Genomic DNA, 17,533 nt, shown 5'->3' with positions numbered 1-17,533 from the left:
ATATACTAGCACCGCATAGTGAGAAAATTCTGAACTATTGTAACCCAATAAAAAGATCTTGTTTTCCTGAAAAACTTTGCCGCATACATTTACTTTCTATCTGGTCAGGATCTAGAGATATTTTATATGAAAGAGTTTCACATGTATAGTAGCGCCGCAAAGTGAGACAACTCTGAACTACTGTCCACCTGCGAAAAAGCCTTGACCTCCTGAACAACTATGTCGAAGATAGTACCTTTTTATCTGGAAGGGAACTCGAGATATTTTATATATTGAATTTCACGTGTATACTAGCGCTACGTAGTGAGAAAATTCTGAACTACTGTCCGCCAGCGACAAGGCTATGATCTTCTAAACAACTTTGTCGGAAACAGTAACTTTCTATCTGGTCAGGATCTCGATATATTCCATACTGTAATCAATTAAGTCAAATCCCACGTAGTATGGTCACAGTTTACGCGGTTTCCATTTACATTTTCCCTATTATCCGCATTTTTTAGGTGTTTACTGTAATCAAAGTTTAGATTGTTTAGATCAAAACAAGTTTTATGAGGAATACTCGTTGGTTTCAGATCGATTGGTAACTCAGCAACAAAATGGCAATGGAAAACTCATGTGTGTTGTACAAAGTACAACAGTGCGAGTAACGGAGAGTTAAAATTCACCTCCTGAACATTGTCGATTCGAAGAAAATTATCTGTCATTTGAATTGTTTTCATTTCAAATCAAAGCCTCCTACAACACTGCTACAAAATCTGTTAGCGCCTAGTTTCAAAACGGGTGGTGATTAACTAAAGCTGGATATCTTAAGATGAATCTGTAAAGAAGTCCTATCTTGAATCTTCAAGAGCCCACATGTCAACCCAATAGAGCTATTAAACTATAGAGGAAGGATAGCACTGCCGTCGCTGCCGAACCATCTTTTGCTTGCTCCTAATAGGGATACAACTGTAAAAGCTAAAAAAAAGCTATGAAGTTTGACAGATCTGTACCCAAGCATGTTTCCACATCAGAGCAAAGGGAACACCAGTGCTATTCTTCCTCTATAGTTTATTAGCTCTATTGTCAACTCCCACAACACATACAATAATGAAATTGCAACTCCATGTTTACTGCGCTACAGTAAACGTAAAGTTCCAGTTTTATTACTGTATGTTTTGTGGGCACAAAAATGTGTGCTCTTGATGTTATAAGATAGCAAGCTTCCTTACAGGTGAATCTACAAGTCAATTCAATGAAAAACCATGGAGCACTAGGATTAATTTTATTAATTGACCACTTTTATGGATCTATAGAAGAACTATACCCAAGTAACAATTTTGGTTTTAAGAGTGTTCATACGGCCCATTTAAATTAAAAAAAAATGTATGTCTACGTAGTGGGATGTCAAGAATCCTAAAAAACCGTCTACGTAGTTAATGAACAGTCCCAGTAGACCATGATTAAGACTTGCAGCATGCTTTAAAACCACTATAAAACTTGCAATGTTACTTGGGTAGGAATCCGACAAGACTATACAAGTTATCGTATCATCTATTAGTGAATAAGGTATAAAACTTTCAGGACTTCCCAATTGACAAGCCCGATAAGGGCCCTTTTTTCAAAATAACGCTAATATATTATGCCGGATATAAAACTTGAAGGCCCAACCTTGTACACTCAATTCTGTTTTACACGATTTTTTCTGCCTCTATTTTTGATCGTGTGGTCTCAATTTTCAACCAAATTGAAAAAAATTAAATAAAATCTCCTAAAAATTGAATTGAGTGTATTGCAATAGGGACCCTTATTGGTCTATTAGCCGGCATTGTGGTTACTTGGGTGGTATACCCTGTTTGATCCAGGGTTCTTCAGGTAGCTTGGGTCACGATAAAACAAAACCTGTTGAGTTCACGCGATGATCATGAATCTGATTGGATCAGATTTTTTTCGGCGGATTGTGAATAAAACTCATGGCGATGTTCTGGAGCTTCAAGTCAGATAATAGTGCTTGTTTTGGGCCGCCATTTGATCAATTGACAATATAACTACCAGAAAAGTAAAACCAACTAATCGTATAGTAGGAGTCTTGACTGTAATTGAAATTTTAGAAGATAGCTTGAATAATCCCCGATCCTTTTGTACTTGAGCAGCTCATCTCACGATATCGTCCTGCTACTGAAACAAAGAGAGTCGAGCATAATCCTTCAATTTGCATTTAAATCGATTTGTATCGATATTGTTGAGCACAAGCAAAATCCCCATCGCCCATTTTATTCGTGACCATGAACCTGCCAATTTCCACAACCACATCTTCTTCAACCCAACCATCAATCATAGCACAATCTACATACCAGATGCTATTATTTCTGAATTGCTTCCTCCACGAAAACATCCATCTGAATGCTACCTGGCAATTTAGCTAACAATCGCAATCAAAAGCTACTCACCCAGAACAAAGCCACGGCTCATTTACCCAAAATTGTCCCATCAAACGTTATCGGTGGTATTCACATAGTCGTTAACCCGGGAAAATGGGGGAGATGTTTAGCACTTGTTTTAGATGTGTTTGACATCTATAATTAATCCCCTTCCTTTTCGGATTGGGTGCCGTACCAAATCACTGTGCAAAATTAATAGCTCTTTTCCCCCCAAGGGGGAAGAAGAAAAAAGAGTTGCGATAAAAAGGCGACAACCTGTCGGCTCACCCCAAACTCAACCGCACCGACCTACCGACCCACCGTCGACCGGGTGGGTGGTGATAATACACTCGATTCCAAAGTAAACAGCTTCATCTGCTGAACCGCGCTCACGCGGTTTATTTTTCTTCGCTCTTCGCCGTGACGGCTCTCATTACAGTCTGCCTTTCCCGCGCACCTTGTTCGGATATAAAATATCTGCTCTGTTTTTCCAGATAAATTGTTTTCCCAAACAAATTTAACTCTATATCCCCAATTTGTTTTCCCTCATTTGGAACAGAGCGCGAACAGCGAGCGCGCGTGGGAGGTAGAAGAACCTTCATCATTCGTTGCTCGCCTGTTTTCCAAGGACGACGGTTACCGCCATTCGTCGTCGGCATCGTTCTACCATATTTACCACCGCCTGTCGCTTCAGTTGGGTTCGCTTTTGGTTGCTCGCTTGGTGCTGAATGCAAAAGGCGTAAATATGGAAAACGATCCGAAGAGAAGAGGAGATAAAATGAATTACCACCGACGCTGATGCGCCGCCAGCAGTGGGAGGATGCTGACGTGTGCAGGCTGGGTTGGTTGGAGCTCATGGCGTGATTTAATCAACTTTGGATCTCCATGGATGTTTGGCCCTGCTTTGATAATCGCGTCCATTTTTTGATTTCAATTAAAATGAACGGGTATTTTTCTACATTTTTAAACAAAGTTCTTAAGGTCTGAGGTCACGTGTCCGCCATTTTTGAAGGTTCATCGAAAAACTAGTGCGACGAAGATGATCGAAAATCCAACTGGCAATCTTTTCTTATTATGCCAAAGAATATTCTGAGTGGTTCCATACTAATTCGCTAATCCATTTATTCTTATATTTTTTGATTTGGAGGAAAATTTGCAGAAACGTTCTTTTCGCCAAAAATTCCATTTTCCATCTTCAAATCGCAATTTTGAATCAAGCATTATTTTTGAATAGGCCCTATAGAAAACATTAAGCTTATCTTCGGAAAACTGTTACTCGAAAATGGTTTGTCTGATCGGTTTGGTGTCTTTAGCAATTTTGTAGGCAATGGCTGAGACTATTTGAAAAAAATATGTACACTCTAAAACAAATCGCACCATATAAAAATAAAAGCTTAAAATATTTTTTCTCAAAAATGGATTTTTTATAATTTATTTTTTTATATGTTTTAGGGGATAAAAATGCCATCTATTGCACTATAGGTCATAGTGGATAAATGATGGAAAAAAAGTTATATTTTTTTAAACAGAAATTTTTGAAAAAATATCCAAAACATGGTCCAATTTTTCTTTCGACTGGATATAATGAAAGAACATTAAATTTACAATAAAATTACAAGGGACAGCCCTATGGGGTTGTATGCAATGGTGACGTAGGACTACGTGGTCTTATATAATAAATCGACAGTGAGCATGCATAAGGGCGTATACGCGATGATCGATTCTCTTCATCGATTTTCTCTTTGCATTGCTACAGCTAGCAAAACAATTTTCTAGAATTTTTTAAATGCAAAGTTGTAACAGGTTGTTTTGGCTATCAAAAGCAACAGCAAAAGCACCGAGGAACGTTAAATCTACCCCGTAACGTGGGTAGATCACCTTTTCGTGGTACGTTACGGGATGTAAGATCTACTACCGATTCCTAGTCCCGACTACTTCAAACTAGGAGAACAGGATTTTTCAGTAATCAAAGTAACACATCTTAGTCCTTGTTACTTTTTATGTCTTGTTGATAGTGATAAGTCCTCGGTTTGCCTGGACCGAGAACGATCTTGAAACAAGTCTTCACCTATGTGATTCCTAATCTTCTATTCGTTGTTCCCTAGTTTGAAGTGATTAAGACTAGGGTTCTGATGCATGGTCATTATCGGTGTCATTCCTTAATTTTGTTGACAAGGAATCCAATTTTGACTGACAAAGGGGCGTGCCTTTGGAGGGTGTTTCAACACTCCGAAAGGTATAAATAGCGAGACCTTTCAATTAGAGTCGGATCCTTGCGATAAATGCAAGAATGACAACTCTAAAAAAAATCGAATACTTCATCATTTATCTCTCTGATGGAGTAATACGACATCCACTAAACTAAAGACACGGTATCGAGTGGTGTTAGGTCCCGAACAGAGGAAAAAACTACAAGGGACAGCCCTATGGGGTTGTACGCAATGGTGACGTAGGACTACATGGTCTTATATAATCAATCTTATTTGATAACTGCAGCAGGAGCTTGTGTTTTGTGTAGAAACAGGAATTTGAGAGGGTTCTCTCTGTTTATACTCTTTAGTATGAAGCGCTTAACATGGCCCACAGCGACTCATAAGAGCTGCTGATTCCGATTAATAGCGGTGCGGCTTCTTCCTCCTTCTATGGATGCTCATGTGGACTGCAGCTCGTTGTGTACTGGAGAACAATGTTCAACACCACGCACCAAAAGCACTGCTGCTGCTGCTGCAGATGATGCCAACGACCGGGCACCACCACACACGGTGATTGGAACTGAATCCGATCAGCGATTGAGAGCAGCCTTGATAGCTAGTTGCTTGCGGGGAGCCTTTCGTTGTGTACTGCAGAACACCACCACTCACCACGCGGTGATTGAATAAACACCGTTTGGTGAGACCGGATGGAATTCAACTTTGAAATCTGTGTTAGGGAAATCGCTTTTCGCAGGCAATGGGTGATAATTTTAAATATCATAGCAACAGCTGCACATTCGTGCAGTTTTAAATAGTGACATTTTCAAAAACGATAAAGTTTTAAATTTTACATGCGATGCGTAGAAATATTTCTGATCGATTGGTGATAAAATTATTGAAATTGGTCCAGGGGCAGCTAAGTTATAAACGTTCAAAATCTTTGATAATTTTGTTACATGTTCCATTTGTGGTTTTCACAAAGTGTACCCCCATATAGAAATCACAGACGTAGTCCTACGTCAAAAAACTACATACATACAATATTTATAAGTGGAACCGTTTTCGAGATGTAGGCAAGGGGCAAGTTGAAACGGTTTTTTCAAATCTGAACTATGAGGCTCTCTGGAGTTAAATTCTGCTCTACCATGAGTTGTTTTCGATAGCCTTGTAGCTGTCAACTGCCAAGCGCTCAATTCACAGTGTACTAGTCACCTTTCGTATCACTGTGGCGCTAGTATCGGAGGAAAATCGTGTCTAGAGGATAACAAAAGTGTGGACCATATTGTTAATTTATAATATTTGATGACAGTACTGGGTCAGTTCCTGTTAGTTTTTAAGTTTCATGGCGAGCTTATTATAAACAAACTTTACCCATATTTCAATGTCAATTAGAGAGAACATAATTCTGCTTATAGCGGCGCCGGTGGTGTAGTGGTAAGCGTGATTGCCTCTTTCACCCCAATGGACCTGGGTTTAATCCCAGTCGGCACCGTCGGGATTTTCTGAGGCATAAAACCTCTGGTCACGCCTTCCTTCGGAAGCCGTTGATCCTCGGTCCATGAGTTGATGGGTCGGTTAGCTAGGGTTCAGGGTGGGAGTTGCCTCCCTGACGTCGGTAGCATTGGTACTTCAGTACGGAAAACAAGATCGACGGAAAACACATCGACGAGATCGAATCGAAAAATTCTGCTTACAGATATTAAAATGTGCTTATATGAAAATTCAGTCAGTAGCCAGCTCTAAATTTACCATGACAGCACGGCACTTCTTCTTCTTCACATTTCAAGTTGATTGCTTATCGCATATTAGCTTATTGCGTGCTCTCAACTTATGGGGTGTTTACATCTGTGCGGATTTACTCGTGCTAGTGTACTCGCCAACTAGCACGAATTTCAGTTGCTCCTGAAATGTCATGCTGGTAGACTCTGATGCCCTGTTAACATTATGCTGGTGAGCGTTTTTGCTAGCAGCGAGCTCATTAGCTCTAGTGAACTAGCCTAAGTTTAAACACCACATTAGTGTTCTAGATGCACTTCCGCAGTTGTTAATTGAGAGCTTTCGATGCATGTACCATTTTTGCATTAATATAATTATGTGACAAGTACAATCATATACTCTCAGCCCAGGGACGTCGAGAAATTTTCCAACCCGAAAAATTCCTAGACCGGACCGGGAATCGAACCCAGTCACCTCCAGCGTGGTCTTGCTTTGTAGCTGCGCCTTAATCGACTGAGCTAAGGGAGGCCCATTAATTTTACATGACATGTTTGTTAACGTCTCATCCTTTATGTCAAAGATGGATTCCGTCACGTGTAAGATTAGGTATTTCTAAGTGTATAGTATATTCCACAAAAACGTAGTCCTACGTCAAAAGGTCACGTATCGAGATAAAGAACATCGAGATATGGAGTGTTGACTGTATTAGATGTTTTTTGAATGACTATTTCTTGTTCATCGGCTAAATTCAACATCAACAGATAGGTCCCTAAAAGTCCTGCCCACGCCTATGCACCCGAGTAAAGGACCCCCTCCTTCCCACTATATGTATGAAGGCTAACCAGCAGCAAAACTCGGAAAATCCATTTGCCGAGGCGTAAAAATGCTATTTCCCACTTGTTGGAGGTGCGGCGGCCGTTCCTGGGAGGGGCTGTCTCATTCGATGATCGTTTTTCGTTCTGCTCGAAAACACACGCATCAAATGTGATAACATCTACAGTACTGGTCATATGAACTAATACCATAGAGGTAACTGTAAGACCAGAAGGTCCCGAAGAAACGTGCTCAACTTTTTGGCTCAGCTCTGGTACTATCTTCGGTTTCAAGCTTATCGATGCACCCCTCGAAACATAGAAAAATCCACGAACCCCTCATTTTATTTAGCAAACTTTCATAGCGAATCAAAACAAACATAGTGTAGTACTAGAATTTCGTCTAGAATGGGGTACGTTCATCGATGTACTTGGGACCGATAGGCTAGTCCAGTGTGACCAACCGGTGGAAACTAACGATTTTAAATTGGCTTTAATCATATGTAATGTAATGAGTGGTTTATATAATTGTTTTTATAGTTTCATTGAATCATCTCACCAAAAGCCTCCAATGTTCTCAAAATTCCTGATTAATAGATAAAAATGGAATGATCTCACCAAAACTGGTCTGCTTGACTGTGATCATAAAATTTGCCGGACTTCTCTATTCCACGATTTTCTTCAGTAGTTTACACTTATGCTATTTCACTAGCGCTAATGAGCCAGCTGCTAGCAAAAAAGCTCACCAGCATAATGTAAACAGGGCATCAGTGTCTACCAGCATGAGATTTCAGGAGCAACTGAAATTTGTACAGCTAGTACACTAGCGCTAGCAAATCCGCACAGATGTAAACACCCCATTAGCTGCTGTCTGTTGTCCTCCGCCAGATGCTTCGTCTTCATCACACAGCTCGCAACGAACGCCATACACGGATCTTCGTTCTCTTCTGTTTTCTTCTAACCGCGTTTGCCAATTAGCACTAACTGTAGTTCAACCACCTCTTCTCATTTGAACAAAAAAAAAATCACTTCGCGGCTTGCAAAACGACCCGAAGTTTCAAGTTATTTGTCATCGTAACGATGTTTTTCACAGATTACACTTTTCAACTATGCAAAAGATTGACAGCGCAAGAAACCCGAACCGTCCACTAGCAGAGCCTACTTCGATCCATCGTATCACTTGATGGATTTTGACGGTAATAAGGAACTGGCTACTTCCCTGGCGGTACCCGGAACATGGTCGGATGTGATGACCGTGAAAAAAAAAACTCATCATATGACACATCAAATGACATGATGATTCAAAAAGGTAGTCATTAGGAGCGCCAAGGCCAAATAACTACCTTTTTGAATCATGATGTCATTTGATGTGTCACATGATGGTTTTTTTTCGTTTCACATTGGATTTAGTCTCAATCTGATACTGATGAACTGTGAGTACTCAACCAGCAGCCCAAATTTCAGAAATTGTTATGTTCATACTGAAAATTTACAGCACCTTTAAATTTCATAGCATAACAAAAATATCACAGTGTAATATTTCTTTATGTCTGGTACTGTACCTACAGCGACAACAACACGGATAAAGCCTGGGGCTTGGGACGGGGGTTTGAAACTCTAACCATCCTCCCTCTCTGCACGGAAGGAACCAGACGAAAATCGAAACCGAAGGTTAAAAGGCGCGTGTCACACACGCACATCATATCACATTATGATGATCAGAAAGAAGTCAAAGAAAAACGCACGTCTTAACCTTATTATTCATGGCGTGTGGCATATTCGTGGGGTGGAACGCTCCGTGGGCTGGGAAAAGTATGCATTAAATATGTTATTGGAAATAATTTGAGGGGCACCGTGCTTTGTTGGAATTCCTTCGTTCAAATTGTAGCTCAATGAATCCCAAGTAGATTTATATTTAGAATGAATAAACTAAATAACGTTTACCATTTCTGCTGAGTGGACGTCAGGTAACAGCAATCATTGCCACATAATTATTCAAAGAATTGTTCATCCCACGATTTTAATCGACCCGTTTTACCTCCGCTTTTCCCCACAGTACGACTCGGAGATCCAGTACCTGGAGAGCAAAGGCCGTGAGCAGCAGGAGAAGCTCGAAGCCATCACCCAGGAGATCAACAAAACGGATCAAGTCTACCGGCAGGGCAACGAGCAACTGCAAACGCTCCAGTACGTCGAGGAGGAAGGCGAGCTCGTGCGGCAGCAGGAGAAGACTCTCAAATCGGAGATCACCCTGCTCCGCTCGAAGCTGGCCAACTGCGAGACGGAACTGCTGCAGTGCAAGAACAAGATCCGGCTGCTGATGGACGAAATCCAGGTCGAGCAGCGCAAGTATTGCCGACAGTATGACTCTAATCGTGCACAGTTAGAACGTCATCTAATGTCTGAAGTTGACAGGATCCAGCTGGAGATTGATCTGGCCATCCAGAGCACGGACCACGCGGGCAAGGCAACCGACAAGCTGAAGAGCGAGGTGGCCGGCATCGAGAGCAACATTGCGGAGAAGAAGAAACAGGTCGAACAGCTGGTGCACGAGATGAAGGAAGTCAACCTGCAGAGCCTGGCGGTGGCACCGGCCGACGAGGTGCGACATCTGCTGGAAGGTTAGTATGTGGGACAACCATATTCAGCATATTTCTTTTGCCAGGCCGCCATTTTGAGAAATTCCAAGTTGAAGTTCGACAGATTATTATGTTAACTGTTTAGAAACAATATATTTTTTTTAGCTTTTTATTTGTTTCAAATTCAAAATAAATTACATTTCATTTTAACCTAGGTGCTCCAGTTACTAAAGTAGCTTACCAGCCTTAATTGTTATGATATATAGCTAAGTGTTTTTACATTGTTCCTGTCATGGCAATTCAGTATTTTAAACAGGTTTTTTTAAACCTGCATGTCAGTATAACAATTGATATCTTAAAACTAAAAAACTAAAACTAAATCTTATCTAAGTATAAAGGGGATTAAGCGTTGCAATTGAAGATTGCAACGATTTTTGCCGGAAATTATTAATTATTTTGTTGGACATTTGTGCTAAAGTCTCAACATTCGAAATTCTATGTACTTCGGTAGTACTGAACCAGGGAGGCAACTTCAAAATCATTTTCAGAACTTTGTTCTGAATCCTTTGAAGTGCTTTTTTCCTGGTAGTGCAACAACAAGACCATATTGGCACAGCGTAAAGCATAACCGGTCTAAAAACTTGTTTAAATATTAGAAGTTTATTCGTTAGGCAAAGTTTGGATTTCCTGTTTATAAGAGGATACAAACATTTTATATATTTGTTACATTTGGCTTGAATGCCCTCAATGTGATCTTAAAAGTTAATTTTTGGTCAAGTATTAATCCAAGATATTTCACTTGGTTTGACCAGGAAATTGGAATCCCGTTCATAGTGACTATGTGACTACTACTAGGTTTCAAAAACGAAGCTCTAGGCTTATGTGGAAATATTATAAGTTGAGTTTTGGAAGCGTTGGGAGAAATCTTCCATTTTTGTAAATAAGAAGAAAAAATATCTAAACTTTTCTGCAGTCTGCTGCAAATAACACGAAGACTTCTTCCTTTAGCGGAAATGCCTGTGTCATCAGCGAACAAAGATTTGTGGCAACTCAGGGAGGTCCGAAGTGAAAATGTTATACAATATAGGCCCAAGAATGCTACCCTGAGGAACTCCTGCTCTAACAGGTAGTCGATTGGATTTGGAATTTTGGTAATTTACCTGCAGAGTTCTGTCAGTTAAATAATTCTGAACTAATTTCATAATGTAAAGCGGAAAATTAAACTTTTTCAATTTAGCAATCAAACCTTCATGCCAAACACTGTCGAATGCTTTTTCTATGTCTAGAAGAGCAACTTCAGTTGAGTGGCCCTCAGATTTGTTTGAACGAATTAAATTGGTAACTCTTAAGAGTTGATGAGTAGTTGAATGCCCATGGCGAAATCCAAACTGCTCATCTGCAAAAATTGAGTTCGTATTGATGTGAAGCATCATTCTATTTAAAATTATCTTTTCAAAAAGTTTACTTATTGAAGAAAGCAAACTTATTGGGCGGTAGCTAGAAGCTTCAGCTGGATTTTTATCCGGCTTCAAAATTGGAACAACTTTTGCATTTTTCCATTTATCAGGAAAGTATGCCAAATGGAAACATCTGTTAAATAATTTTACCAAGAAAGACAAGGTACTCTCTGGGAGTTTTTTGATGAGGATATAGAAAATTCCATCATCACCTGGAGCTTTCATATTTTGAAACTTTTTAGTTATAGACCTTACTTCGTCCAAATCAGTCCCCCAGAAAATATTCAGAAAATCCCCAGCAACCTGATTCTCAATAGGACTAGTAAGACCCAAACTGAAATTATGGGAACTCTCGAATTGCTTAGCAAGTTTCTGAGATTTTTCCAAATTTGTGATCAAAATTTTACCAACTTCTTTAAGCGATGGAATTGGCTTTTGAGGTTTTTTTTTTCAAAATTTTTGTGAGTTTCCAAAAGGGTTTGGAACTCGGGTCTAATTTAGAATCATTATTTTCAAAAGTTTTGTTCCTCAGGGCAGAGAATCGTTTTTTAATTTGTTTTTGCAAATCCCGCCAGATAACTTTCATGGCAGGATCGCGTGTTCTTTGATATTGTCTCCTACGGACATTTTTAAGACGGATCAAGAGCTGAAGATCATCGTCTATTATAATTGAATCGAATTTAACCTCGCATTTTGGTACTGAGGCAGCTCTTGCTTCAACTATAGAAGTAGTCAGAGATTCAAGAGCATAATTAATTTCATCCTTGGTTTGCAAAGGAATGTTTGGATTGAAGTTATATTCCATAAATGTTCGATATTGCTCCCAATCAGCTCTATGGTAATTGAAAGTAGAGCTATTAGGATTACAAATTATTTCTTGGGATATTTCAAAAGTTACTGGAAGGTGATCAGAACCAAAGTCAGCATGGATAACCAATTGGCTACAAAGTTGGCATGAATCAGTTAAGACCAAATCAATAGTTGAGGGATTTCTTGCAGAAGAAAAGCATGTTGGGCTGTTTGGATATTGAATAGTGTAATAACCTGCAGAACAATCATCAGACAGAATATTACCATTGGAATTGTTTTGAGCATTATTCCATGAGCGGTGTTTTGCATTAAAATCACCAATAATGAAGAATTTAGACCTATGACGGGTAAGTTTCTGGAGGTCACCCTTGAGAAAATTCTTTTGCTAGCCTACTCATTGGAATGGCAAATATGCAGCTATACAGGGTGCGTGACGAATTTTTGCAGTAAATGGCATATTTGAGAAAAAATACACCAATTAGTTATTCTAGCAATGAATTTTGTGCGATTCATTTTCTTTCGCAACATATGGAAGTTGTAAGTAAATTTATTCGAAAAAAATTGCCTTCCCTTTCGACGACTGTAGTTAGACGCTTCCGGAAACTGCAGTATGCACGTTTTAAAATGTTTCGATCCATAGATGTCATCACTGCCTTGATTTTAGCTTTTAGCGACTTAAGTGTGGTGTGAGGGGTTCTATTGGTATCCCGTTGGACGACGCCCTATACAAAATAATCCAACGGATTGATATCGGGAATTTCTTACTCCCAAATTTACGAAATATTTTCCGTAAGCCATTTCTGTGCTTTATTAGCAGTATGAGCAGGTGCTCCGTCTTATCACTTTCCCAAGCCTTTTTTTTTAATATTATACACTGTTCTTTCAGACACATTTACCGACCGAATTATTTCTTTCATGCATACTCCGGCGCGCAACAAAGCGACAACGGCTGACAGATTGCTCTCTTGTTTCGACATCTTTACGTTTACTCAACATTGTTTGTTTAAATCTTACACATAACAGTATAAGCTATCCAGTGCTGCCAAATATATCTAAATCATGATGCACAAGCATGAGAAATTACTATTTGAAATTTACTGCAAAAATTCGTCACGCACCCTGTAAACGTAAGTTGTCCAAATTTTGTTCCAACAGAAACTCCCAAAGTTTCAAAAACTTTGGTTTCAAATGAAGAAAGAATTTTATGTTTGATTCGTCTATGAACAATGATGATCATTTCTATAAATTAAATAAGTTGAGTCCTTCCTAACCTTATGGTCAGGTTTAAGGAACGTTTCAGTTATAACGGCAATATGCACGTTATGAACTCTCAAAAAGTTAAACAGCTCGTCTTCATTATCTTTAAGAGATCGAGCATTCCAATTTAAAATATTTAAAGCTTTAAAATCCATTACTGAATTTTAAAGTCATGACAATATTATTAGCAAATTTTACTCCAGTTTGAATAGCATCAAACATGGAGTTAGATTTAAGCATATCAGAAATCATGTCAATTAATGATTTCTGTAAAAATTCCATTTTAAGGGCAGTAGGGTAGAGAACTACTTCGGCCTAATCGCCCATTTTGGGCCTATCAAGCAGAAAACTTCAAATAAATCCATGATTTCAGAGTTAACAAGTCAATTATGCGTTTGGTACGGTACTTTAGTTAATAAGCTACCGAACGAAGTCAATGAGAACGCGTGGTGTGAAGGTTTGCACCCATTATTCTCAAAAACAAAAGAAGCGCTCCGACCGAATCAATTTTTATCTTCATCCGATAGGCCGAAGTGAATTCATTGGCGTTTCAATGGCGTTTCAATGCGTTAGGCCGAGTTTAGAATCTGTAGGCCGAGTTTGGCGTCAAGAAGCAGTGTAGAACTTTTGGCAATATCTCAACGATTGGTTTCTCGTTTTCAAATCTTACGATACGTACGGAAAGGTAAATATATTTGGAAGCCATCAGTAATAATAACAATCCGTTTGGTGCTAAACTGAACTAGATTAAGAAAACCTAAGTGCGGGTTATGCTTAATAGGCCGGAAATGGGGTACTTAACCCTAATGCTTCCTAAGTCAAAATTGTCAAAATTCCCGTTAGAATTACGTTGGTTAGTATTTTGGTTTCTACCCGCTGCAATAGCAGCATAGGTAGCTCCATTAACTCGCTAAACATTGTTAGCAGCGGGGGAGTAGGTATAGATGAACCTGATGTACCTACGGGTACGAATGTAGAATTTTTTCCTCGCTGACCGTTGTTAACAGCAGAGGAATTTGTACCTGGTCGGAAACGTGGAGCGTTTCCTACCTGACGGTTAGAACGAGATTGTAGGATCGCTTTGCGAGTCTTACATTCCCAAAAATTGGATTTGTGGTTTTCACCACAATTTGAACATTTAAATTTCTTAGGATTTTCCACAATTCATGCATTTAGCTGGCATGTAGCAACATGGAGCATAAGGCTAGCTTTTTCTTAGGCCATAAGGTTGTTTAGTTTACTAGACTTGAAGTGAACTAAATAAAAATCATTAGAAATCCCGTTGCGTGAATCGCCAGGACGGGATTTCATTTTCATTTTGATTACTTGGAGTGGAACAACTCCAAGTAATTTTGCCAGTTCATCTTTGATCTGATCCAGGGATTCACCACTGGGCAGTCCTTTCATGACAACCTTGAACACACGTTCAGTTTTCGTGTCGTAAGTAAAAAAATTGTGCTGCTTCTCAGTAAGATACTTGAGAAGACATTTAAATCCGTCCAAGGTTTCAGCCAATACACGGCATTCACCCCGACGTCCAATTTGTAGTGAAAACTTAACTTTCACGAAATTCAAATGTTCCATGCGAAGAGCATGGAAATCGGAAGTGGTTATCACAATAGGGGGAATCTTTTCCTTCTTGGCATTAAGCCGGGAAAGTTTACTAGAATTTTTCTTGGATGATAGATCATTCTCATCATCCGTGAGCAAATCAAATTGATTACTCAAATTAATTTCATCAGAAGGGGGGTCAAGAGTTTGCCCCTTTCTTTTGCGTTTAGGCGCCATGGCGGCAGTAATTTTTTATCCAAATCGACTTCCAAGCAGATTACTATAAGAATCTGAAGGATCGAAGAGGAATTTTCCAAATCGATATCCAAGAAGGATTACCTCGGGTAGGGTCCAAACAAGGATCGAAGAGGAATAAAAGTTTGAACAAGGTAGAAAATTTTTACAGGTTGAGCACTGAAAAGTGCTGTTTAAATTTGTTGTAGCGTTAGGTAGTAGTAACACTTCCTTAAGCAAAAAGCAAATAGATCCGCCCGGCAAGAGAGCACGATGCGGACTGTGAATACATTTTGTAATTCTATTTTTACCGTCGTCAGTGAATAATAACGTTGAAAATTCAGTAGAAATGGTGGAATCACAATTTTACTTTGAATGTCATGTCATTTCAGATTTCAAAACACTGTACTTATAATAGGAAAAATGACTGGTATGCTTATTTATAACCTTACATTGATTGGTTTTCCATACCCCGTATGTCGAAAACCGACGAAAATTTTACTAAGTCTAGGAGTCTGTCGATTTTCCTCATATTCGAAAAGTTTTTCCTAGAAAATCGAGGAAAATTTTACTCAGTCTATGCGGTGATGCATATATAATGTCTCGTTGTGGGGGGGGGGGGGAGGGGGCGTGGCTTTTGTAAATTTTTGTGACAAGCAATGCATTAGATATAGAAAAAAACGTGACGAAATGGGAACTCGTCTTGCGCCCTCTACATTGATGGTGCATTGAAAAAGCCTATTCTGGGGATGCCTGTATTTAACAAGTACAGAATGATTCATCATAATATTGGTTTTCTAATCATTTTCTATGTTTCTTTACAGTTGGTTCGGTGAAGCCCGGCAGTACCCGGAGGATGATCGGATCGCCGAGACAGCTGGAAAATGCGGTGCCTACCAGTAAGAACCCTCACGGAGTCTGGGTCTAAGGAGGGAAGACACGACCGATAGCGCGACTGCGACATAACAGTCCGTCAGTGGCATGCAATAAGTTAATCAACCAATTGTGATATTGTTGTTTAAGAAATCGAAACAAGAGAGAGAGAGAGCTGCTAGGGAGAATTTCAGAAAAAAAGAAAGGGAATTGCTATACATTATCGGGCTTTGCAGCTATTAGAAAGTTACAGAGTCACATACACATATGCATACAGATCCACATCAAACGAATACGAACCTTCATCAAAAATGGCCTCATGTTTTCTACACACAAAGCGATTTATTTTTATACATGCGTAGACACCTATATAGACTGTTAAACTACTGAATCTACTTTTTCTAAACTACTTCACGTACTGTTTTTTGGTACAGATAAGTTCTCATTTCTGACGAGAAAAACTGCAGCCATCATCAGATAAACACACGCAGAGAAGTCTTTATTCACACACGATAATCAAAATTCCGAGTCCCAAGGGTCCAATCAAATGCGTTACTTGGCGCGGTACATTTGATCAAATCAAATTGTTCGTCAAAACGCTCGCATTCCACACGCATCGTTTTGACATTAAATTATCCATCACATTCCCACATTTCGTTTTGGCGAAGCAAAACAAGCAAAACAAATATAATTGACAAACAAACAAAAAAAAAAAAAAAACAAACACCACAACGCAATAATGGCCTCACAAAAGCGCGCGCTGAATTGTTGTAGTTTTACACAGTTAGTTATACATCTTTGATTGTGAACGCAGATCGAACATTCCTCCTCCAGCGGTTTAAGTTGTTTAGAATTTGACTGTTGAAACATTTTCTTTGGCAGCCATATGTTCTATATTTATTGCTTTAGTAAAGCGAAGGAATTGGTTGCTGAAACCATCCTTCACAACCTACCTTCTGGGTAGACGGTGAAATTCGGTTTCCAGGCCGCGCATTCCGAGCAGCTGTAAAAATTAGTTGAACAGTTTAGAAGGTAGCATAGGTTTAGATAGTTTTATTTTACCTTGATTACAACCCAGCTATAGACGATAAGAATATGCCATTTTTCAACCGTCACTCTGTGCAGCACATTGTTTTTAGATTTGCAAAATTATTTTAGCTATTGTAGCTCCCTTAGATATTATGCAAGAATATTTATAGTGAATCTAAATCTAAAGCATGAAAGGATTTCAAAAGCAACTACTTGAAACAATACAAAAGTAGGTAAAGGAATTAACTAATTAAAAAAAATAACATGTTACAAACATACCACGCGAGTACTTAAGCAAACGTTCGAATTCACACTGTTATTCAGCAAAAGAGAGAAACACTGCTAAACACAATAATGATGAATATTGATGCAACTAAAACCACCTATATATTTCTAAACGAACCAACACACTTACACACGGACACATTCACAAGAAGCAACACTACACGGAGCACCGTTAGTTAGCCTTGTTAAATAATTGAATACACAAACCACACACACGAAGATAAAAGTCGCAAGATACAATCACGCAACACTTGAAGAAAATAAGAAACACATAAACACACCGAATGGTAACAAATCTATACGCTATTGAAATGAGAAGAAAATAAGGAATATTTTAAA

At 39.1% G+C, this 17,533-nt stretch overlaps 1 protein-coding gene across 3 annotated transcripts in view; it reads left to right on the top strand.

Moving 5' to 3' along the window:
• Nucleotides 1-17,172, top strand: part of RASSF8 (ras association domain-containing protein 8) — a 256,970-nt gene extending 239,798 nt beyond the window's left edge. For 2 of the 3 annotated variants that reach the window (XM_065230940.1, XM_065230941.1), the window contains exons 5-6: nt 9,176-9,740; nt 15,832-17,172. In XM_065230940.1, the coding sequence (XP_065087012.1) occupies nt 9,176-9,740; nt 15,832-15,935 (669 nt within the window). In that variant the 3' untranslated portion in view covers nt 15,936-17,172. The remainder of the gene's footprint in view (nt 1-9,175; nt 9,741-15,831) is intronic. The other variant, XM_065230942.1, reaches the window with a different exon arrangement.
• The last annotated feature ends 361 nt before the right edge of the window (nt 17,173-17,533 follow it).

The sequence above is a fragment of the Ochlerotatus camptorhynchus genome, unplaced genomic scaffold (assembly GCF_037179485.1).
Source record: "Ochlerotatus camptorhynchus isolate MF236.1 unplaced genomic scaffold, CSIRO-AGI_Acam_v1.1 ptg000335l, whole genome shotgun sequence".
NCBI classification, from domain to species: Eukaryota; Metazoa; Arthropoda; class Insecta; order Diptera; family Culicidae; genus Ochlerotatus; species Ochlerotatus camptorhynchus.
This window is presented reverse-complemented; position numbering and strand designations above follow the sequence as displayed.